This window comes from Cryptomeria japonica, chromosome 4 (assembly GCF_030272615.1).
Source record: "Cryptomeria japonica chromosome 4, Sugi_1.0, whole genome shotgun sequence".
Lineage (NCBI taxonomy): Eukaryota > Viridiplantae > Streptophyta > Pinopsida > Cupressales > Cupressaceae > Cryptomeria > Cryptomeria japonica.
The window spans coordinates 173,622,385-173,646,290 of NC_081408.1; the positions used below are offsets into that span (position 1 = coordinate 173,622,385).

General features: G+C 37.5%; 1 protein-coding gene across 1 annotated transcript; it reads left to right on the top strand.

Moving 5' to 3' along the window:
• The first annotated feature begins 1,334 nt into the window (after positions 1-1,334).
• On the top strand, positions 1,335-23,534 carry LOC131057022 (receptor-like protein 42). Its single transcript, XM_059218988.1, has 7 exons — positions 1,335-1,777; positions 5,750-5,898; positions 6,629-8,150; positions 8,291-8,877; positions 8,922-9,432; positions 16,906-17,029; positions 23,319-23,534. The coding sequence occupies exons 1-7, from the start codon at positions 1,335-1,337 to the stop codon at positions 23,532-23,534; spliced, it is 3,552 nt and encodes a 1,183-aa protein (XP_059074971.1).
• Positions 23,535-23,906: the final 372 nt, after the last annotated feature.

Consider the following 23,906-nt stretch of genomic DNA (forward strand, 5'->3'; position numbering starts at 1 on the left):
AATCAAAAGAAAGAAAGCAAGAAAGAAAGTACAAAAGAAAAATAAATCAATACAAACAGACATACAAACATACCAAGAAACACACACACATACATATAAAAATAACACTCACACTCCCACACACAAAAACAAAATATAAAAAGGAAAGAACCAACCAAAGAGGAAGCGCAATGAGAGAACAACCAGAAGATACCACTGAGGGGAGAAGAGAAATGATAAAGAAAAGGGAGGAGACAATGAATGAAAAGAGGAACATGAAGATAAGGTAGCCAAGGGGCAGAGGGACAGGACACCGGAAAGCAGGACAGAGGAAGAGGGAGAGAGGAGAAGGATAAGTCAGGACTGAGGAGGATGGCAAGACTTGGCTTCCTCTCCTCTCAAACCTTCATTCTTGCCATCCTCCTCGGTCCTGACTTCTCCTTCTCCTCTCTCCCCCTTCCTCTATCCCCCTTTCCGGTGTCCTGTCCCTCTGCCCCTTGGCTGTCTTATCTTCTTGTTCCTCTTTTCATTCATTGTCTCCTCCCTTTTCTTTATCATTTCTCTTCTCCCCCCAGTGGCATCTTCTTGTTGTTCTCCCGTTGCGCTTCCTCTTTGGTTGGTAATTTCCTTTTTATTTTTTGTTTTTGTGTGTGGGAGTGTGAGTGTTATTTTTATATGTATGTGTGTGTGTGTGTTTCTTGGTATGTTTGTATGTCTATTTGTATTCATTTATTTTTCTTTTGTACTTTCTTTCTTGCTTGCTTTTCTTTTGGTTTTATTTTCCTCTTTTTCAGCTTTGTTTTTGTTTCTTGCTTTGCTTATTTTAGAGTATATATATATATAACATTAATATAGTTGTTTATGTTTATGTTATTTATATTTATGCGACTTTTGGATGTCTGGGCATTTATTCTTTGGTTTGAGTTTTTATTCACACACATTTTCACATATTTGTTAATTGATTTGTTCACTCTCCTTAATTTCTTTTGGTTTGGTTGTTATTATTTTTCCTTTTTTTCCTTGGCACTGGTGAGTTGTCTTGACTTTTGTTTTTTGTTTTTTGTTTATATTTATTGCCCTTTATTTCTTTTGGTTCTGTTCTTTTCCTATTTAGTGGTCTTCTCACCCTCTCTCATTCCTTGTGCCCTTTCCATCCTTTTTAACTACATTGGTCTGCTTCTTGGTCATCTTTTACTTCTTCATGCTCTCTATTTTCATCCTGATGATGGAACAAAGATTGTGATCCAAAAACATTGATGCAAAATACTCACACACAATCTAATCCGGAAACATGCAAGATCAAATAACTTATTAATTTATCAGATAATCTATTAACAGGAAAGACTCCAGAGTAGATGGGAATCCTTAAGGCTTTGATATCACTGAATATTTCAAGGAATAATTTAACTATAGAAATGCTTGGTTCCCTGGGGGAAATTCAAGAATTGGAATCACTCGACCTCTCCCATAATTTATTAATTGGGTCCATCCCAGATAGCCTAGGAAATCTCAACATGCTGGGCTATTTAGACCTGTCGCACAATAACATGTCAGGCAGGATTCCGCAAGTTAGACTTTTGGACACATTTAGTGGCCTATCCTGTGTGGGCAATGCCGACCTATGTGGGGATCCCTTAAATATCAGTTGTGGGACAAGTGCACCTCCATTACAGCTACCAGACGAGGTGGACGCAGAAAGGGAGTACAATACATGGTGGGTTGTGACAGTAGGGCTATGTTATGGATTGGGAGTTGCTCTGGTTGTTGGGTTTTTCTCTTTTGACAGAGAACGGAGGAGGTTGTATTTTCAATTCCTAGATGAACTCACTCGTAGATTGTTTGAAAGAGTCCTAACAAGATAATTTACATATTAACTAGTTGCACTCCTATGTGTACAATAACTGGCAAGCTATGTCTATCTAGAAGTTACTTTATGCATCGGTGACATCTATGAGATATCTTCATTATTTTACGAGAGTATTTTAATATGTATATTAAAAATTGATAATGGTGATGTATGTGTTAGAACATCACCGTTTAAAAATAATAAAAATATAAATAAAATTTATAATTTTTTTTTTCTTAATTTCTAATATAAATAGAATAAATATGTTGATAATGTCAAGATTGAAATTTATCTAATATTAAATTATTATTGTTATAACATTATTTCATTTTAAATATGTTTCTATTATAAACTTCATACTGTGAGTGTATATATAATTTGTAATTTAAATTTAAATTTTTTAATTTACATTTATATTTAATAATTAGTGGTATAACATTTATTTCATCTTGGATATATGTTTCTATCTTGTGTTTCATATTCAATCTATTTAATAAGTTTACTTAGGAATACTTAATTATTTTGATTTTGGTAGTTAATAATATTATGTACACCTTGCTATCAGTGAAAATGTTCAATACGTTGACGTTCTCTTTAATGTATTATGATAAATTAAAAAGAATCCTATCATGTCAACTAGAACATTTGTATATAGAATGTTTGTCAATCTTTCTTTATTCTTTGCAAAAATAAGTTCGTCAAAATGAGCAATGGGCAGGAGTGATATGGTGACAAGTGAGTTGGAAAGGAGAGGGAGAAGGATGGAAAGGACAATGTGGTGAGTTTTCTATTGTCTAATTCTATGGTTTTGGACCCTTTGTAGGTGTCTATAAGCTTTCATGTGGACTCTCACTTCTTTTTTTCTGAGATTGAGGAGGATGTATGTCCCAACGGTGTAGGTGGGTCCTCCTTTGACTCTACCTTGCTACCTATGAAAGTTTTTAGTGGGGATGCTATCAAGATTAGGTCCTCTCCTACCTCAGGGGCTGGTATTTGTCATATGGGGTGTTGGAAGGATCTATTCAATAGTGGACAATTTACACCCGTGGAAGGAGTGTTAATTGAAAGATCCAAGAAAGGTACGTGTGTGAATATTAATGATTCCACCCTAAATCACTGTTTGGCAAAAATGGAGAATTTCCTTGTATGGATGTTCATGGGGAGATGCCTAGTGATTTCCTTTGTTCACAAATGGGTAACTACTAGATGGGCCATAAAGGAAAATATGTTTGTTTTAGTGCATCCTAAAGGTAGATTCTACTTCTCATTCTTTCCCAAGGAGGATGTGTTCTTATCCAGTATTCAGGCCCCTAGTTCTTTGCCAAGAAGAAGCTTCTTCTTTGTAAATGGCATCCTTGGTTCAAGCCAAAGTCCCACTTGTTATGTGCTATTCTAACTTGGGTTCGCCTCTCAAGGTTGCCCCTAGTGTTTTGGGATGAAGATATTATTACTATAATAGAAAACTCATTTGATGAATTTATTTCCCTTGATGCTATCACTAAACACAAATCATGACTAATCTACACTCTTTTATGTGTGGGTATTGTTCCTGGCTCAACGCTTCCTGTATCCATCAAGCTAAAATCTTGTTTGGGTGCTTGGTCCCAACCATTAGAAGATGAGAACTCCACACGTTACTTTATTAATTTTATTCATTAGTTGGCCATCTCTCTAATAAATGCCTTGCTAGGAGCTCAAAACCTAACCTTATGGTTAAAAGTAAAAGGCCTTTTGATTTTTCTTAGATACCTTAGAGACTTCTAAACTATCGTCAAAGATTTCTAAGGTGCCTTCTCTATGGGCTAAGGTGGCCTCTGATGTTGATATGGGCAATTCAGGTGGTGCTAATGATATCCCCTAGCTTTGATTGTGTGGTCAACCCCTACCCTCCCTGGGTTGGGCATTTGCATCCTTAAACTTGCACTTGAAGTTAATCTCACCTTTCCCTTCTTGGAATATGATGCCAAGATGGTGGAATTCCCTCTAGAGATCCAAGGGGCTCCTTATTCTTCATTGATTATGGATATAGTCCTCTTTGTTACTTAGGGCCCCCTAGTGGCTACCATTCTTGGAAATTTCCCTAGATTTATGCCCCTCATTATTGTCTACCTTATTTAGGGGGTGGCTACTTTGAAGTTGGTTGGTGGGATGTGTGACTTTTCTTTGGATTCTCCCCAAACTCCTGCCCAAGATAAATATTCCTTGGTAAGAGTTAGTAGCCCTCTTTTGGCAAGTGGGAGGAAGACAAGTAATTTGAAGAGAAATTTGAAGGTAGGTAGGAAGTCTGGTAAGTAAGAGAGTCAAATGTTTCTCGGGATGTGGCCAACGGTTGTCAAATTACAATGGAGCAGTTATGTTCCCACAACACTTCCAAATGAAGATCCTCTCCTAGAATATTATGGTACTTAATAATTCCCATAAGAAAATCTTGGTGAAGAACTTGGTAAAAGTGTTGAAGATAGATATATTGCTTCTTCAAGAATCTAAAATAAGTTCAGGAGCCTTTCTAGAGGCTAATAACTTCATCTATCCTTTCTCTAATGCTTATGTTTTGAATACAGATGATGCTTCTGGTGGCCTTCCTATTTTGTGGAAACCCCATTCTCTTGTTGGGACCTTGAGACTAAAAGATAAATTATTCCAGTTTATAGATTTTTTGAACAAGATAACTAAGGAGAAATGGACCCTAATGTATATTTATGCTCTTAATAACATGGTTGTGAGAAGAGATCTTTAGTAATCTCTCCTCTCTCAATGGTTGTCCTTTCGAGACTCTAATTGGATTGTTCCTCTTTTCCCTTCAGAGAAATTAGAAGTTGTTCCTAATTTTTCTAATAGCATTCAGGACCTCCATGATTTTTTGTCTAGCAGAAGATTATGTGATCTAGATTTGGAAGACCAAAATTATACTTGGTCCAACCTTCGTTGTGCGGACAATTTTATTCAGGTGTGTTTGGATTGATCTGTAGTTTTCTCTTCTTGAAATGTTGTTGGATGTTTCCATCTCAACTCGCAAATTCACTTTAGTTTAAATCATTGCCTTATCATGGTTCAATGAGATTTTGTTGGTCCCATGGTTCATTTGCCATTCCACTTTGAAATTATGTGGTCTCACTTCCCTTATTTCAAGGATCTTGTAGCCCAATGGTGGAATGTGGAGATTCATGGTACCACCATTTTTTCAATCTCTCGTAAGTTGAATCTCCTTAAAAATAATTTGCAGTCTTGAAGCAAGTCTTCTTTCGGTAATGTATTTGAATAGAAAAAGGACTTGAAGTGTCAGATGAAAATGATTTAGAAAGAGATGGAGGTCTTGTGGACCTCTTCAAATAGATTGGAAAGGGAGAAAACCCTCCTAGCTAACCCTAATAATTTAGTAGTAAAAAGAGAACTCTATTGGAAACAGAGATCTAGAGTGCAATGAATTAATGAAGGCGATAAGAATACTAGATTCTTCCGCCAACCAGCTAGTAGACACACACAAAAAAGAAACAATATCGAAGAATTGATTAGTGAGGATGGTTCCTCCTACTCAAAGATTGAGGATATTAATAGAATAGCTATCTCTCATTTTTGTCCTTGGCTACTTTTTAATGAAGAACATTGCGGAATCATTTCTTGATATCTATTTTAACCCTCGTTACTCCTCACACACAATATTTTATTTACTTAATTTTCATTTTTATTTTTAATAATCTAACTTCTCAATTTCAACTTTTTTATCTCGATTAATTCAAACTTTTAATTAAAATATATTCATATCAGTTTTAGCCGTACAATTAAATTATTAGCCTAAATAATCTCATGTCAAAGAACGTTTTATTTTAGTACTTTCATACAATATAAAGATTTTGTCAATTTGAAATATAATTAAATGATTTCTATATTCAACATTTGAGATACTCTCATAAACCATATAAACAGATGGTGCCAATTTAGAATTTGCGGAAAATTATGTAACGTATTGCCGTCTTCCCAAATAGTGCAAATTCCAACAGATGGGACAATTTTCAACTTTGAAAAAAAAATTATTCTAAATTGCCGTGCAGGTAAATTTAGAGTGCCACGTGCAGGTAAATGGTAACCGTATTTGTAAGCAATTATCGAGGATGAACAGATATGGATAAATATAGCTATTAATTAAAAGATTGAAAATTGGGAGAAAAAAATTAAAGCTTAGAAGACTGGGAGAGAAATAATATTATATTAAAATTATTTATTGGTTTGACGAAATTTTTTAGGTACTAATATATTAGTGCCAGTTAATGGTTATATATCGGTCTCTTTCAATTAAGATGATATACTTCTTATTTTGTTAAAATTTTAGGCAATATCTATTCATATATCAGGATCATACTTGATTTTATCACGAGAAAAACAAAAATAATTTCTAATGAACTGCAGTCAACAATATTTAATTTCTAATAAGCTTTTTCAAAATCATTTTCAACTTCGCCATAGACCAAAGACGGCCTAAAAACTGAATTCATATTAACTAAAACCAAACTAATTAATTTTCTTATAAGATTCAGGAGACAAGACGATCGGCAAAACTAGATACCAAAAGCTGCAGAGGATTTCATCAATTAAGGCATTCATCCATACTGGAACGTTTCTCCCCTCGTTTTCAGCATTTCATTCCTTTTATTTCTATTTAAACCCTTGGTTTTCATAGCTACCCTAACAATATCATATCTTTTAGCTTGTTCTCATCCAGAGTCCAGACTGCTTTATGATTGCCTGTTTCCAAGTTTTTTTCTCGTTGATAACAATCACGTTTTTCACTGTTTTAGTCTGTTACAGTCATGGGTGGACGGAACCGACTGCTGCCGGTGGCCATAGGCATCGCCTGCAACACAACCACCGGTCTCGTAACCAGCGTAGATCTCAGCGGCGACTGGCATCTCAACGGAACCGCAAACATGGCCACCATCTCAAACCTCAGCAACCTAGAGCACCTCGACTTGAGCTGGAACGACTTTGACAGTGCAGTTATAATCCCCAAAATCGGACGACTCACAAATTTGGCCTATCTTGATCTTTCCACCGCGGGTTTTAGCGGCAAGATACCGGCGGAGCTGGGAAATTTGACGCGCTTAACGACTCTGCATCTTTCCAATAATTATCGCCCGTCTGGCTCATACACTGAGGTGAGAGGCTTTCTAAAGATAGACAATGTAAATTGGCTGCGCAGACTGGCGGTGCTGAGGTCGCTGTTTTTAGATGGTGTGCATTTGTCCGGAGCTAAGAAAGAGTGGGGACCTGCTGTATCGTCTCTCAGACAGCTTGCCCGGCTTTCCATGGTTCAATGCGATTTGTTTCCATTCTTGCCCGCCGAGTCCAACAGCTTGAGAAATCTGTCACCCTCGCTCCAATATCTCGATCCCAGCGGCAATGGGGACAGGAAATTCACTGCACAATTCCCGACGTGGTTGAAGAACTTCACGGCACTGAGAACGCTAGATCTCAGCAGCTGCGCGCTTTCTGGTAACATTTTTCCGATTCAGAATCTTCAACTTCGAAAGCTCGAATTGTTTTCCAACAATTTAAGCGGGGATGTTTCTTTTATTTTCTCTAATCAGTCGATTTTCTCTTGGTTGTCGCTCCCGGATAACGGCTTTGGAGGCACGATTCCTGTAAATATATCTCCGCCTTCTTTGACCCACCTGGATCTCTCCGGCAATAATTTGGGAGGCTCAGTGCCTGAAACGATTGCAAGGCTGGTGAAGCTCCAAGATCTTATTCTAGGGTATAACAATTTCAGTGGACAAATACCCATTTCGTTGTCCCAATTGTTATCTCTTACTTTTCTCGATCTGGGTATGAACCGATTCAGCGGCGGCATACCAAGCAATTTGGGAGATCTACCAAATCTGAAGTACTTAGAGCTCAGCCAAAATCAGCTCAATGGCAGCATCCCGCCCAGTTTTGGGCGCCTTTCTGGGCTGAAGCATCTAAATCTGTCATATAATAAGCTTACAGAAGCTGTCAAGCTTGAAGCTTTTGAAAATCTCACTGGATTGCAGTTTTTTGCTTTGTCTAGGAACAAACTCACTTTAAATTTCAGCTCTGTTTGGAATCCAAGTTTTCGACTTCGGGATCTGCGGTTGTCTGGGTGTGATATCAAAGGGGCAATTCCACCATTTCTTTCCCAGCAGTTGGATTTGCAGGACATGGATTTATCAAACAACAATCTCACTGGGAATATTCCTTCTGGGCTATGGGAGCTTCCCACGCTTGGAGAATTGAATCTTTCAGGCAATCATCTTGAAGGCTATCTTCCTGGTTACTTGTTTGCCAAGCGAGAGGAAGGTTATCTTCCAGTGTACAGTATTGACCTTCACTCCAAGGTTATCTTCCGCCTCCTCCTTCAATATTAGAATATCTGGATCTTTCAGACAACAACTTCAATGGTTCCGTTCCACCATTGGTGGGCAGCAATTTAATAACCTTGATTTTATCCAGGAACAATCTCAGCAGAGTTTTTTCATCTTTCATCTGCAGCTCATTCATACAATTCCTGGATCTGCCCAGCAACAAGCTATCGGGGAGCCTCCCTTCATGTCTGACAAATTGCTCCAATTTGGGAGTTCTCAACATTACAAGCAACGATTTTGAGGGAGAAATTCCTCAAGGCATAGGAAATATCACCTCCTTGGAAGTCCTCCATATGAATGAAAACGGGCTCAACAGATCCCTTCCCTCCTCTCTGAGGCACTGCAAGAAGTTAAAAATTCTAGATCTGGGAAACAACAGGATTGAAGGGAAAATCCCTCACTGGATTAAAGACCTTCAACAGTTCCGCATACTCAATTTAAGGTCTAATAAGCTGAGAGGCATGATACCTTCAGAGATACTCCAGCTGCAAAATCTTCAGATCCTTGATCTCTCAAAGAACGATTTAACTGGCGAACTTCCTACCAACTTCTCTGGCTTGGCGCAGACAATGATAAATCAAAGCACCCATGCCTATCTGATAGGATACAGATACTATATAGCCAATTTATTCTTTGAGAATGCAATAGATTTGTTTAACAAGGCCAACAACTGCAGTATCAAAAAATCCTATCCATCTTTATTCTTATTAATTTATCAGATAACCAGTTATCAGACAAGATTCCAGAGGAGCTGGGAGTCCTCAAGGCTTTGATACCACTGAATATTTCAAGGAATAATTTTACAGGAGAAATGCCCGGTACCATAGGGGATATGCAGGATTTCGAATCGCTAGACTTTTCCCACAATTTATTAATTGAGCCTATCCCAGATAGCCTGGGAAACCTCAACACGCTGAGCTATTTAGACCTGTCCGACAATAACTTGTCTGGCAGGATTCCGCAGGTTAGACATCTGGACACATCTGGTGGCCTCTCTTATGTGGGCAATGCCGGCCTGTGTGGAGCTCATTTAAATATCAGCTGTGGAACAAGTGCACCTCCACTAGAGCCACCGGAGGAGGTGGAGGCTGAAGTGGAGGACAATACATGGTGGGCTATAACAGTAGGGCTATGTTATGGACTTGGAGTAGCTCTGATTGTTGTGGTTCTATCTTCTGACAGTGAGAGGAGGCGGCTCTATTTTCAATTCCTGGATGAACTCATCCGTAGGTTGTGTGAAAGGGTGCCAACAAGATAATTTATATATTCACTTGGTGCACTCTTCTACAATACCAAAGAACTAGGAAGTCATGTCTTCTGCAAGCTGAATAATTTGCATTTGTGACATTTATGAGATTTTTTCATCTAAATTCTATTTTAAAACATAAACGTAAAATAAGTAAAATATCAAAAAAATTATAATTTACTTTTAATAGATTTGTAAAATAAGTAAAATATATATTTTGAATTTTTTTATTTGAAATTTATTTATAATTTAATTTTTATTCTTATAATATTTATTTTTTCTTGAATATGTACATTGTGTTTATATGATAAGTTTTTTATATATAAGAATAATGTACAATCTAAACATATTTATGTTTCATGATAGTTTGTTGTTAGGAACTATTTCTTAGTGTTTCACAATCTGGTAGTGGTAACTGCTAAGGCTAAATGAGAAAGATCTCAATTAGACTACACCAAAACTGTATCATGTGTAATAAATACCATATTAAATTATTTCTAAAGTCCATGTTGTTGTACCAATGTTCTAATTCAAATAGAAAAATATTTGGATCTTCAAGTTTTGATCATATGCCTTGCTTTATATTCCATCTTCTACATACAAATGCTTTTCTTAAAAAGGATGTGTGGATCCAATGAAACCCTCTCCTTTAAATACCAAAGGGGTAAGTTCCCCTTGACATATGCAAGCATCCATAGTAAGTTTTAAAAGTATGTCAAGGACTCAAGCTCCCAATATCACTTCCAAAACCAAAATATTTCTTTCTAAGAAAGAATAGATAGAGACTAAATTTACCAATAGTGAATGCAAAATATATTTGATCAATGATTATATTTATGCAATGTACATATGAGACCTTCCTTATATAGGCAAGGTTGAGAGAGAATATCAAATAGGACGATGACAATTGTGTTGATCCTATTACATGTGACAACTTGAGGATATGATAACATGTTGGAAGGTTTGTGCCTCCATCCCCTTGGTTGTTCAGTGTCACCCTTGGGGATTGGCAACATGGCTTAACTGCCTCTCATGGTTTGTTTATCTTGAGTGTTTGTATCAACCATTAACAGGTCAATCTTTTGGCATAATGACAAACCTTGGGTCAATGGGGATTGTTGGAAGTTTGGTGCCTTCGTCCCCTTTGTAGCTCAGTGCCACCCTTGGGGATTGGCAACATGGCTTAACCACCTCCCATAGTATGTTTATCTCTAGTGTTTGTATCAGGTGTTAACAAATCAATATTTTGGTGCAGCTTTAAACCTTGGGCCATCATAACATGTATACGAGAAACTTCTAGAAGGATTTTTGACTCACAGAGTAAACTAAACATATGAATGCATGTGAAAATGGTCCTTACTAATAGCTAGTTATATAACTTTCCTCTTACAAACTAGACAAAGGGAGAAATCGAACAGGAAAAACTCTTATTCACACAAATAATAAAGAGTATAATTTAGATGTCTACTTATGACAATACATTCGAGATCTTCCTTTCTTCCTCAATATAAAAAAATCCCTCACATCTTTAGATTAACTTCTAAGATTTATAAAATATAAATTTAGATTCACATATAAAAGTCATCAATGGAAACATGTATGACTAAATTACACTCCATTTACAACTAGTGCTACTTTTTGCACCAACATCCCTTATTCTTTCTCGTACATTAAAGATGTCACTTCCAAAAAAATGTTTAAGTGACCAGGATACAATTATACAATGGTTTAATATATAACTAGTGTGCTTTATATTACAATAGATAAATTCTCCATCTACACACCAAGTTCTCCATCTACACACCAAGTCGTATGGAGATCATTTCTATATAACAAAGAGAAAACGGTCCCTAAATAGTTATATGGATCATGTACTTTTCTTCTCAATTGCTCAACTTCAATGCCTTCTATGTCACAAAATGTCCATTATGCATAAATTACTCACATAAATGCATTAAACATAGATGAAGGATTTTTGTATAATAGTTTATGTGATTGGGTAGGTTCAAGAATTTGGATACACAAAAAGTCCAAAAAGTGGTTCTTAATTTTCAAACTTCATCATAGTTGCACTATGTTTATAAATATCTACCTTTCTAAATTAAGAGAATGTGTTTTACATTATGCCAAAATCACCTATTTGGGGTATGATTATGGACTCATTTTTTTCTCAATCCACCTCTTTTAATTAAGGGTATAAACTTTTTAATTGTCAAAATGGCCTATGTAGGATAGGATTTTGGCCTCTTATTTTTTAATCACCTCTTTCAATTGTGAAGATGGGTTTTTGATTCTCCAAAATCATCTATCTAGGGTAGGATTGTGACTTCATCTTTGTCAATCCACCTATTTTAATTAAAAGGATAGTTTTCTAACTTTTGTCAAAATCAACTATCTAGTGTAGGATGTTGGCCTTGTCATTCTTTAATCCACCTTTTTTAATTAAGGTGATGGATTTTCTATTCTATCATAATCGTCTATCTAACGTAGGATTTTGGCCTCATCTTTTTTTTAAGTCATCATTTTCAATTAAGATGATAGGTTTTATATTTTGGCAAAATTCCTTGTCTAAAGTAGGACTTTGGTGTTGTCTTTTTTAAATCTACCTCTTTCACTTTATAGTTATTCTCCTCATGTTTTTTTAATATATCTCTCTCAACTAAGGCCATAGGTTTTTTATTTTGCTAAACTTATTTACCTAGGGCAGGATTTAGCCTCATCATTTTCTAATCCACTTCTTTCAATTAAGAGGTTATATTTTTTGTTCTCCAAAATTGTCTATCCAGGTTAGGATTATAGCCTCTCTTTTCTTTAATCCACCTCTTTAAATTAAGAGGATGGTTTTTTTATTCCACCAAAATCATATATCTAGTGTAGGATTTTGGATTAACATTCCACCTCATTCAATTAAAATAATAGATTTTTTATTCTACCAAAATCATATATCTAGGGTATGATTATAGACTATTATTTCTTCAATCGACCTCTTTCAATAATATAATAAAAAATTTATTCTACTTAAGATAAAAAAATTATTATGCCAAAATCTTATTTCTAGAAAAGGATTTTGGTCTCATCTTTTTTAATTCACACCTTTTAATTAGAAAAAATCAATTTTTTATTTAATAAAAATAACCTATCTAATATAAGATTTTGAATTTAAATGTAATAAAATATTTCCAAATTATTTTCAATTTTATGATAAACCAAATACTTCTGAAACCCATTTTGAACTTCACCATAAATTCACTCATATGAAAACAAAATAAAATTAGTAGTTGTAGGGGGAGTCCTGCAACAGGAGGCCGATAGGTCTGATTGTAAAGGCATTATAGCATTAGAAGCAGGTAAAGTAAATTTTGCAAAGAATTAGACTTATAGAAAAGTGCTTTGACTTTGTAGAAGCATCATAATGACAGAAAGCAATTGATGTAAAATATGAGTAATATTTATAGATATATAGAATTGTGACTGTACATAACCCAACCAATGTTTATAGTTGTTCCCAAAATATGAAGTTCACCACCCACTATCTCCCATGCTATTGAGTGTAGCATGTTGTATAGTATGAAAGTGCCATTAAAAGTAGTTATTACAAATGGTTTGTATTTTAGGCTGTATAAATCCCAACCAATAATATTTGTTGGACCCAAAATAATTTTGTTATCCACCCTCCAACCCCCATGCTGGAATCGACAACATGTTATATAGCCATTATATATATATTTGTGATGCACATAATTGATGTCATGTTAAACTTGTGAGAAATAACAATGTATTAGGAAATTGTAAATGTATGAAAGAACTTACAGATTGAAAATAATATGAAAGGAAGCTACTTACAATAGTTATTGATTTTGTATTGTGTGTATGTGTTTGTTTTGTTTTGTAGGCTTATTTGTTGTCTACCACTCCATACCTGTGAGAAATAACATTGTATTACAAAACTTGAAGTGTATTAAATTTTATTGAAAGCGTAAAAATTTGCAGATTGAAAAGAATTGGAAAGGATGGTACTTACAACTATTAGTAGTATGGGTTAACTTTTCCCGTGGTTCTGAAATCTGCAAAGAAGATGGACAATAGAAACAGAAGTTAGCATCATTGAGTGTAAAGGTTAGAGAGACTGGGATACCCTTGTAGGTTGTGTTGTTTAAAATGATGTCTTCTTTTGATGCCCTAGAAGTAGAAGAAGACCTACAAGTAGAAGAAAATGAGAGAAGTTTAGTAACCATTAGAAGAAGCGTAATTTGAAGGAAGAAAAATAGTTGAGAAGATAGTGGATGGGATTTGTGAACCTGTTGTTCAATGAATGTGAAGAGTAGTTAAAAATGTTTGTTGAGATGTAATCATTTACATTTGTTGTTGATCCTGCAAGGCACGAGTGTTGTAATGCATTGAAATGAATGACAAAAGATATATGGAATGTAAAATCACATGGACGTTGTGTTTGCAGTACCTGTATTTTTATTTTTTTGCAAGTAATTTTCTTTTGTGATCTGAGAAAGCTTCTACAAATGAGCTTCTTCATTCTTTCTTAAAATGGTCGATGCACCACCTTGTAATTTTGAGTACCTCTAGTAAGTGAAAGTCGGGTGAATCCACAAGTGGTTAATCAATTTTATTTGAGAAAGTGTTGTAAATCTAAGACCCTGCTTCTCTATTCTGCCAATGTCAATTGTTGCAAAGTCTAGTGTCAAACCCTGTGATTTGTGAATAGTAATACCCCATGCCATTGTTAATGAAATTTGTGTGTTGTTTCCTCTAGTAATTGGTGGAATAGCAACATGTTTTGGATTTGCTGGATCCCATGGTGGGCCAGTGTAATGTTGGAAGAGGATCACCACATATTTTAGCAGATCTAGTGGGCTAGAACCTGCATCATAGACAATCATTTTGATTTGACCCAAAGCACCATTGACAAGGCCAACTTCTATCCATAAATTTGCAATAAACATGACTTCCTGGTCTATAAAAAGAAGAATTTCAAATGAGAGTTTTTCATCTTGGTGAGTTTTCTTTTCTTTGTGGTGTGCAATTATTGTTGTTGCACGTGCAATGGGTGAGTGCAATTACTTTAACATCTTAATGTTGTGCACATTTGAAGCTGCATTGGTTGTAAATAAAAATTTTTGCTGGTTGAAGTGGTTGTTTTGATCAAGTGTCAAAGCATGGGTTGACCATGTCTGTAGACTTTCCTAGTCTGTTTGCAATGGTGTTGTGTTGCGTATATTAAGAAAAATCTCACGGAAGTGCATCTATGAGGGGCATGTACCTTGTTGGCGAAAAGAAACATCCAAGGTGACAACATCATTGAAGGAGTGCCATCAAGAGAGTGTTGTTGAGTGGGATGTATACAATGGTTTATTCATAACTGGGGGCAGTTGTGTAAGATCACCAACCAAGATAATTGAGAGTGCTACAAATGGCTCATGTTGTCTAGTGGGAAATGCTTGTCATAATCTGTTATCAATCTTGATAAGTAATTGAGGACCAACAAAGCTCATTTCGTCAATCAAAATATAGTGTAAATGTTTTGCATTTCTCTTGAAACATTAATAATGAATGGCCTGTTAAAGGTTTGTATTCTTGGATAGGTATATGGAGGGCAACATAGATTGTAGTAGCCTTGATATTATATGTGGATACACCTGTTGGTGCTAGTAAAAGCAATGGGTATTATGTTGGATCTAAATGAAAATTTAATTGTTTGCATATACAATCAATAAGAAATGATTTTCTAGTACCCGTCGTGCCTTGAATAATTAACCGTAATGGTAAGAAATTCAAATTTTATGCAGTGTGGGAGGTTACAATATCAAGTGCACTTTTTTGGTTTGCTGCAAACTCAAAGGTATTAGGGGCATTTGAGTGTATGTTTCCAAGGGTGTGAGTTGATTGGCTTTTCTCCATTGAAATGAATTGAGAGGCTATTCTATGGAGCATTTCATTAGGTATGGAATCACTCCAATTAAAGTGAAGGTCAAATTCATGTTTCCCAAGAATTTGAAGAGTAGCAACATCAAAGTTGTTCGAAGCTCCCATTTGTGACAGGAACTCCCATTCATAGAGGTCCTGATCAGTAAATTGTGGAATATCTTGCAAGTGCAGGTCTTCACTATTTTTTGTAGTACAGTGTTCTTCAATGTTATTTACATGCCACCGGATGTACTGAGTACTTTGAAGTTCTTTCAAATTTAGTATAATTTCATCAGTTGAGGTACCTATATGTAGAGGGATGTTGCGGAAAGGGTTGTACAAAGGCAATTCACTCCAACAAAAAGATTCAAAAGTAGTGTCAACTTCTGCAAGTAAGGATTTAACCTAGGGGAAGACATTTACAATTGCTGGTAGCTTTATTTTTAGCCATTTACATGATTTGCATTGTTGATTGTATGTTTATTGCTGAGCTAAATGAAGCAATGTTAGGTTTGCTAAGTTTGATGGTATTTTTATGTAATTAGAAATGAAAGAAATGCATGTTTGTGAAGCTTCATCACAATTTATTATACGTTGGAAGATATTTTTTCCAACATTGAGGGTCACAAACTGACGTGTACAGGAGATCAAGGGGAGTTTGAGTAGCATGTGGCAAGTTTCCTGAGTGCTAATGTCCCTATCAGCAAAAATTCCCATCATAAATATCTGATATGCTAAGAGAATTGTATCTTTTGAATTTGTCGATCCAAAAATTGTTTTTAACATGTCAGTATAGCTCTCTGATTTACGTTTAGTTTTGGATGTGTATTTAGAGATATATCGAAGAACTATTTTTTTTTAGCACAGTGCCTAACAATCAACATTAACCCTCCATATGGCTAGCATCGTTGGGTTGTGAAGATTGAGTCGATTATCATTCCTTGTTGGATGGTATGATAGGCTATTATTATGGTCTAATGTCAATGATGAGTTATGTTGTTCAGGCCAAGGTGCTTTGTATCGACATTCAAGAGTTGTGTTGTTTTTTTGAAGCATGTAAATTTTGAAGACTTTGTATGCCATTGAACAACATTCACCAATTTAGTGTAGTCTGTGCAAGGATCAGATCTAAAAATGAAATCTGTTTTTGAAAGGCATGGATCTAAAATTGCAAGTATATACTGCCTATTTGAGCGGTCCACTTCAGTGTGTGGATTACATGCTGTGATGTACTAGTCAAAGAAAGTTTTAACTGATTCAATGCTTTTATGGTCTGTCCAATCAAGGTTGTCAATATTAGGTGCTTGTGCCAGCCATAGAAAACCATGAATGTCGGAAGAGCCTCGGTGTTGTCATTCATATCTATACCAATGGTCAATGGCATGCAACTATTTGACAATGACTTCATCATGGAAGATCTGAAATCTTAGGTGCAAGTATAAAGTTGTTATATGCGGGTTATTGACTAAATTCTCAATAGATATCCTTCTATTAGGTTGTAAAGTATTTGAGTGTGGTTTTGGGAACATTTTATGCAGGTTGGCCCATTTTGTATCAGCTGAGCTTAGCGTAAAAAAAAGCGTTGGTGGACCTAACTGTTCTATCATTGTTGTAATATCTCTACAGGATTTTCTCCAAAGTGTGCATGTTCCGGGCAAGGAGGTAACATATCGCATGATGTGATTTAGTAATTCATTTGATGGTGTGTTTTGTAAGTGCTCTCTTAGGGCATGAAAGTTGACTGGAAGAGAATCTTCTAAATTTGTCTTTATGAAAACAACAGTTGATTGCTAAGATCGATGCCTCATCATAAGATTATAGATATAATATCTGAAATGGACATTCTGGCCAAATCTTTGATCATAATATTTTATTAAGTGCAAAGCATATTCATGTAAATGTACATGTTTTGGTCTATCTTGAAGTGGTAAAGCCAATCCATTAGCAAATAATGTTGGGAATGCCATCGTAAGTAGACCTTTTGTATTGTACTCATTGATAGGTGATGAATTGATTTATGGCCAAGGGACAACATTGTTGTCGGTATTATTAAGATTTGGGATTGTCTTGATTGCATCTAGTTCAGGAATTAAGGATGGAAGTCATGGAATAAATGAAGAAGTGTTTTCTATTAATTCTTTGCCATTATTCATGTTGGCTACATTAGTATTTTCTTGTATAGGTTCTTCTTGAGGTGAAGCTACTGAATGTAAAAGTTCAAAAATGTCAGTGCTGGATTCAAGCAATAGTTATACTGCATCTAAATCAATAACTACATCTTTATAGTATTGGTCATGCTTAATTTTGTAAGTCAATGCATTCATGATGTGATACCTATTAACGTAACAGTCATAAGTTAACCCTTCTAAATTAGTTCTATGGACAACAAGGATTTCTAAATGTTGAATATTGCATGGCAAGGACAATGCAATTTTTGAAATATCCCGTTGGAAGTTAATGTACGATTTTGCCAAGATCAAGGGCACAATAAAAACCATAAAAGAGACAATAGAATGACAAGAACAAACTGTATTCTCATCAATATGCAAAATGATCAACTAGATTAACCAATACAATGAATATTGGCCTGCTTATATAGGCAAGGCCTTATGGATGCATAAGCACACAAATATGACATGTGGCTCAATGAGAAACAAGGGTAGGTAAGAAATACTAGGGGTAGGTAGGAGAAATAGTATAATATTCCACAAGAGGTGGATGACCCACTGAATGTGGAGTGTAACAGCAAAATAAGACCACAAAAGGTGGAATTTCTCCTACAAGCTCTATCCCTATGTGCACACTTCCCTAAGTGTCTCAAATCCAAACTACGAAGAGATGCATTATCCTAAGATAACTTAAGTAGGTGTAATAATATCCAAAATGAATATTTATTTACACCAACACCCCCCCTTAAGTGCAACTTACGGGAATGAAAACTCAAGTCAACAATGCAAGATGGGTCCCGGCTACTAGGCCATGATAGGTACCCATGTACAATATGCAATGCAATCTCTCACAAATAGAGAAAAGGAGAAAACCCAGTGGGAAAAAACTCCCCCCCAAAAGAAAGATGAATGTACAAAAGACTCTCAAAGAAGAAGGACAAAACCTCAAAGAGGAAAAAGTCCCCCCCATAAGAGAGGAAGGAGAAGTCAACTGACCCGCCCTAATGACACATCCCGCACCCCCAAGAGAGCTCACAACTGCTTGAACTTACTCTCGGTGAAAGGTTTGGTGAATATGTCAGCAACCTGCTCTGCTGTAGGACAATACTACAAATCAATGACCTGCTCCTAGATGAGTTCTCCGATATAGTGCATATGAATCTCGATGTGTTTGGTCCACTGGTTCTGGACTGGGTTCTTCGATATCGCAATAGCACTCTGATTGTCACAATGTAGAACTGTTGGCCATGGAGTGGTGAATTCAAACTCTATGAGAATCTGCTGGAGCCAAATGGTCTCAGTCGTTGCGTTAACAACGCCTCAATACTTAGCCTTAGTCGAAGAGAGAGCAATAGCATGTTGCTTCTTCCTCTGCCAACAAATGGGGCCCGAACCAAGGTGAAAACTGTAAATAGAGTAGACTTATGATCAACTAGATCGCCAGCCCAATCGGAGTCTGTGTAACCAACCAAGCAAAGTCCTATGCCTGCTGCATAATGAATCCCATAGTGATGTGTACCCTGGATGTAATGAAGGATGCGTTTGGTAGCTTTCCAATGAAGCTCATGTGGTTCCTGCATGAAGCGGGAAACCAGGCCAACTGCAAATGAAATATTAGGGCATGTATGAGTCAAGTAGATGAGACTACCCACAAGCTGACGATACAAAGTGGCATCAACTGGTGGAGAAGAACACTGAGCCTCAAGCTTGACTCCTGAACGAAAGGGAGTTGGTGCAGGCTTACAATTAGCCATATGAAAGCGTGCAAGTAGATCAAGAGCATACTTGGGCTGCGATAGTGTAATCCCGGAAGGTGACTGTGAAATCTCTATCCCAAGAAAGTAGTACAAAAGACCCAAGTCAGTCATAGCAAATCTGTCATCAACATAGAGCACAAGTATCAAGTGAGAGTCATCCTGTCGCAAAATGTAGACATTTGGATCGGAATGACACCTGGTGAAACCTGCGGAGAGAAGAAAGGAATCCATCTTGGTGTACCAAGCCCTGGGGGCCTGCTTAAGGCCAGAGAGAGATTTCCTTAGTCTGCAAACCAAGGAAGTATCCTGGATGAAACCCTGTGGCTGCTCCATATAAATCTCCTCATCAAGATCACCATGAAGAAAAGCACTCTTCACATCCATCTGATGTACAGCCCAACCATGACTTGCAGCAATAGCAAGTGTCAAATGAATGGAGTTCATCTTGGCTACGGGTGCAAAGGTCTCAGTATAGTCAACACCTGCAACCTGAGAAAAACCTTTTGCAACAAGTCGAGCCTTATACTTATCCACACTACCATCTGCTGCAAACTAGGTCCGATAGATCCACTTACATCAAACCATCTTTCTCCCCTTCGGGAGATGAGCTAAATCCCATGTGTTGTTCCTCATCAAGGAACTATACTCTTCCTCCATAGCTTGGTCCCACTCAGGAACCCCTGATGCTTCCCTAAATGTCTGTGGATCGGAAGCGGTAGCAATGAATGCATGTGGAAGATCCTGATGTTGTGATCGAGTTCTCCGTGTATCTGAAGGATCCCCAACTAGAGAACCCACGGACTCAAGTGTCTGTCGAGCCCAACGAGGTCTAGGTGGAGGTGGAGAATGAGGCTCCTCAACTGCAAGTGAACCCTACGGAGGTGTAACCCTGCGAGTCGGAGTTGAGGGAGTCTCATCATCTGAATCACTAACATCACTATCCACAATGGAGGAAGGTGGAGGAGGTAGAGAGGCTAAGCTAGGAGAGCTTTCCTCAAAGTGAACACTCCTCTCAATGAATACCTCATGTGTCTTTGGATCCATCAATCTATATGCTTTAACACCCTCAGGATATCCAACAAATATGCAAGGCCGACTCTGAGGTTCCAATGCCTTGCATTTCTGTGGAGGTATACGAGCCCATGCTAGACACCCAAAGACTCTGAAATGTCTCGCAATTGGTTTCCTACTAGCCCAAGCTTCAAAAGGAGTAATACCTTGCAAAGCTTTGTGAGGAAGCCGATTCTGGATGTGTGTGGCACAACTGATAGCCTCTGCCCAAAAGGCAGGATCAAGAGAACGTGCATGTATCATACAAATAGCCATTTATTTGAGAGTTCTATTCTTGCATTCTGCAACCCCATTCTGCTGTGGAGTGTATGTGATAGAATGCTAAAGATCAATCCCCTCAAATGTACAAAAATCCTCAAGTCTTTTGTTCACATATTCCCTTCCATTATCTGTGCGAAGAATCTTGACTACTTTCCCTAATTGCTTCTCCACACGAGTCTTGAAGTCCTGAAATCTGTCAAATACTTCACTCTTATGAATAAGAAAGTAGACCCAAGTGAAGCGGGAGTAGTCATCAATGAAGGTGAGAACATAGCGGGCCTTACTAAATGAAGGTGCTGGAAATGGACCTTCTACATCATTGTGAACAAGTTGAAGAACTTCCAAAGCTCTCCAAGTTTTCCCTTTATCAAACTTCTCTTCGGGATGCTTGCCCATGGAACAACCTGAACATACACCCTCTAAAAAATCGATTCGAGGTAGACCTGTGACCATGTCTTTAGTGCTTAGCTGCTGAAGATAGTGGTAGTTGAGGTGACCAAACTGCTCATGCCATAGCTTACTTTCTGAATTTGAATGAGTAAGCAAGGCCCTAGAAGGTGAACTTGGCACAAAGTGGGAGAATGAATAAAGCCTTGAGTTGTCATTGACTTGTCCCACTGCTACCAAGGCATCATCATCAAGTTCCTTTACCACAACTGATTCTGGCGTAAACTCAACCTTTTTCCCATTCCCATAGTGAGTGATTTGGTAGATGGAGAGAAGGTTGGTAGACAAGTTAGGAACATAGAGAACATTCTCAAATGTTCCATCATCCATGTCAACTGAACCTTTCCCTTCAACCTCTACCTGTGTATCATCACCTATGTAAATGTGAGGTACCTTAGATGGCTCCAATGAAGAAAACTGCTCCTTTGTAGAACCCATGTGATATGAGGCACCCAAGTCAAGTATCCATTATTGTGAAGAACCTGTTGTAGCCACAAATGCTTGCCCTTTTCCCTTAGACTGTGAGGAAGAGGAAGGAGATGAATCCTTCTTTGTGTAGGCGGATGGCAAGTTGATGTTGTTTTTCTTAAGAAGATTGGTTAACTCATCAACTTGCTTTGCGTGGCATCGATGCTCATCATGACCATACTTCTTGCAATATGCACAAGTTGGTTTATCCTTCTTAGGTGGTGTCCCCTTCTTGGAAGAGGATGAAAAATTGCCTTGTGATGGAGAGGATGATTGTCCTTTTTCCTGGTGTGGCTTAGACTTAGATTGCTTCTTGTTGTTGTTGGAATCTTTGCCTTGACTTCCTTGATTCCCTTGATTAGCCACCAAAGCCTTGGACTTTGAAGACTTGAGAAACCCCATGTTCAACAACTTAGATTGTTCCAATATTAACATTTCTGTGAAAGCATCAAATGAAGGCATAACATAAGAACTCCCCACTGTCAAATGATGAGTTTGGAAGCTAGACACAAATGCTACATATTCTGGTGCAAGCTTGTCCAACAAGTTGAATATCAACTGAGCATCCTTTTTGTCAATTCCATAATCCTTAAGCTTTGCTCTTAGCTCATTTGCTTTGGTGACATAATCTTGGATTGTATCAAAACTCTTGGGATCCAATTTGGTGAGCTCATTGTCAATCTGATAGCCTCTGATTTCATCAACTTGTCCATACGATTTCTTAAACATATCCCAAGCCTCTTTGATTGTTTTACACTTCTCAATGTGAAAAATGAGGTCATCTGATACATATTTGCGTAAGGTTCCAAGAGCCATGCAATTCATTGTGAGCCATTCTAATTGAGCATTTGGATCAGCCTTAGGATTAGGTGGTGCTGTTATTGTTCCATCTATGTAATGTGTGAGACCCTTTTCCATTAATTTACTCCATACTTTAATTTTCCATGATGCATAATTATGTGGAGTTAAAGGTGGAAATTTATTAGGACTCATTTCAATAAGAATGGAAAGAGCACGAAGAGAGGCACAATCACACAAGACACCCCCCCAAATGTGATGATTTGGCACTTTATAAGTAGTGCATATACAATGGGCCACTTGCAAAAAATGGCAAAGTGGACTTCTGATTTATAATTTTACAACTACCTCAATAAGGCCAAAAGAGTTTCAAACTGATAATGAAAGAGATCTAACTAAGATCCAAGCAATTTACAAGTACCTAATAGGCCAAATAAGATGAATATCTGAAAGTACAATTTCCACTCAAAATCTCTGAAATCTGATCATAGATTATGAAAGTAGATGAAAAAATAAGCACTTTAAAAAAAAATGGCACCTGAAAAGGAGGTCGTATGAGCTCAAACGAGGCCTTTGAAGTTGTAGAATTGAGGATTGGACAGGTACAGCTGAGAGAATCCAAAAATTCTAAAAAACCTATGCACCAAATTTAAAAAATAAACACACCACTATGAAGATTACAAAATTTTAGCCCATGTCAAAAAAAATTGCATCAAAAAAGGAGCAAAAATGAGCAAGATATGGCCTTTCAAAGTTGGACTGCAAAACTGAAAAGCCCAATGGAGAGGGGTCAAAAAAATTTCAAAAAGCTGCTGATGTGGTGCTGATGTCAGCAATTCACTGTGTTAAATTTGATGGCCATATGACCATTGCTTAAACTTCGCCTCCTTGCTGACTGGGCGTCTGTACTGTACGGACATGCTGATTTGGCAGATGACTGTGCAGGCTGTACGGATGATGTGGCGCGATGACTGTGTGTAGGAAGGTCAACCGCGGGCCAATGGCCGCCTGCCACATGGTGGACGCGGGGCTGTCAGTTTTGGTGGTCGCCGGAGAGTAGGGAGCGGCCGGAGCCGAGGGGGTCGGTCGGTGGGCCGGGAGTCGAGGCTGCCGGTGGAGGTGGCTGAGGGGGCCGGCGGAAGCGAGCGGCGGCTGCGACGTGCAGAGCCGGGAGGATGGGACGGCTGGCAGCAATGACGGTAGCAAGCGATGGTGGCGCCGTGCGGAGCCAGTAGGATGGGACGGCCGACGGGAACCTGTTTGGGCGGTACATTGCAGCGGGTGACGTGGACCTACGGCATGGGTCATGACTCTACAGCAGGTACGTCCTGCAACACGCTGGTACGGGGGGTCTGCGGACCCCCAAACACAACGCCAAAAAAAAAAATAAAATTTAATTTTCTTTTTTATCGCTATTTTTTATTTTTCGATTTTTTTTTTTTTTGAAAACAAATTTTTTCTAAAAAAATTTCGAAATCCGTATGATAATAGCCAAAATGGGGAAAAAAAATTTCTCACCAAAATAGGTCGACTTTATAGTCAAAATTTATGGAAACGGCCTCCCGGATT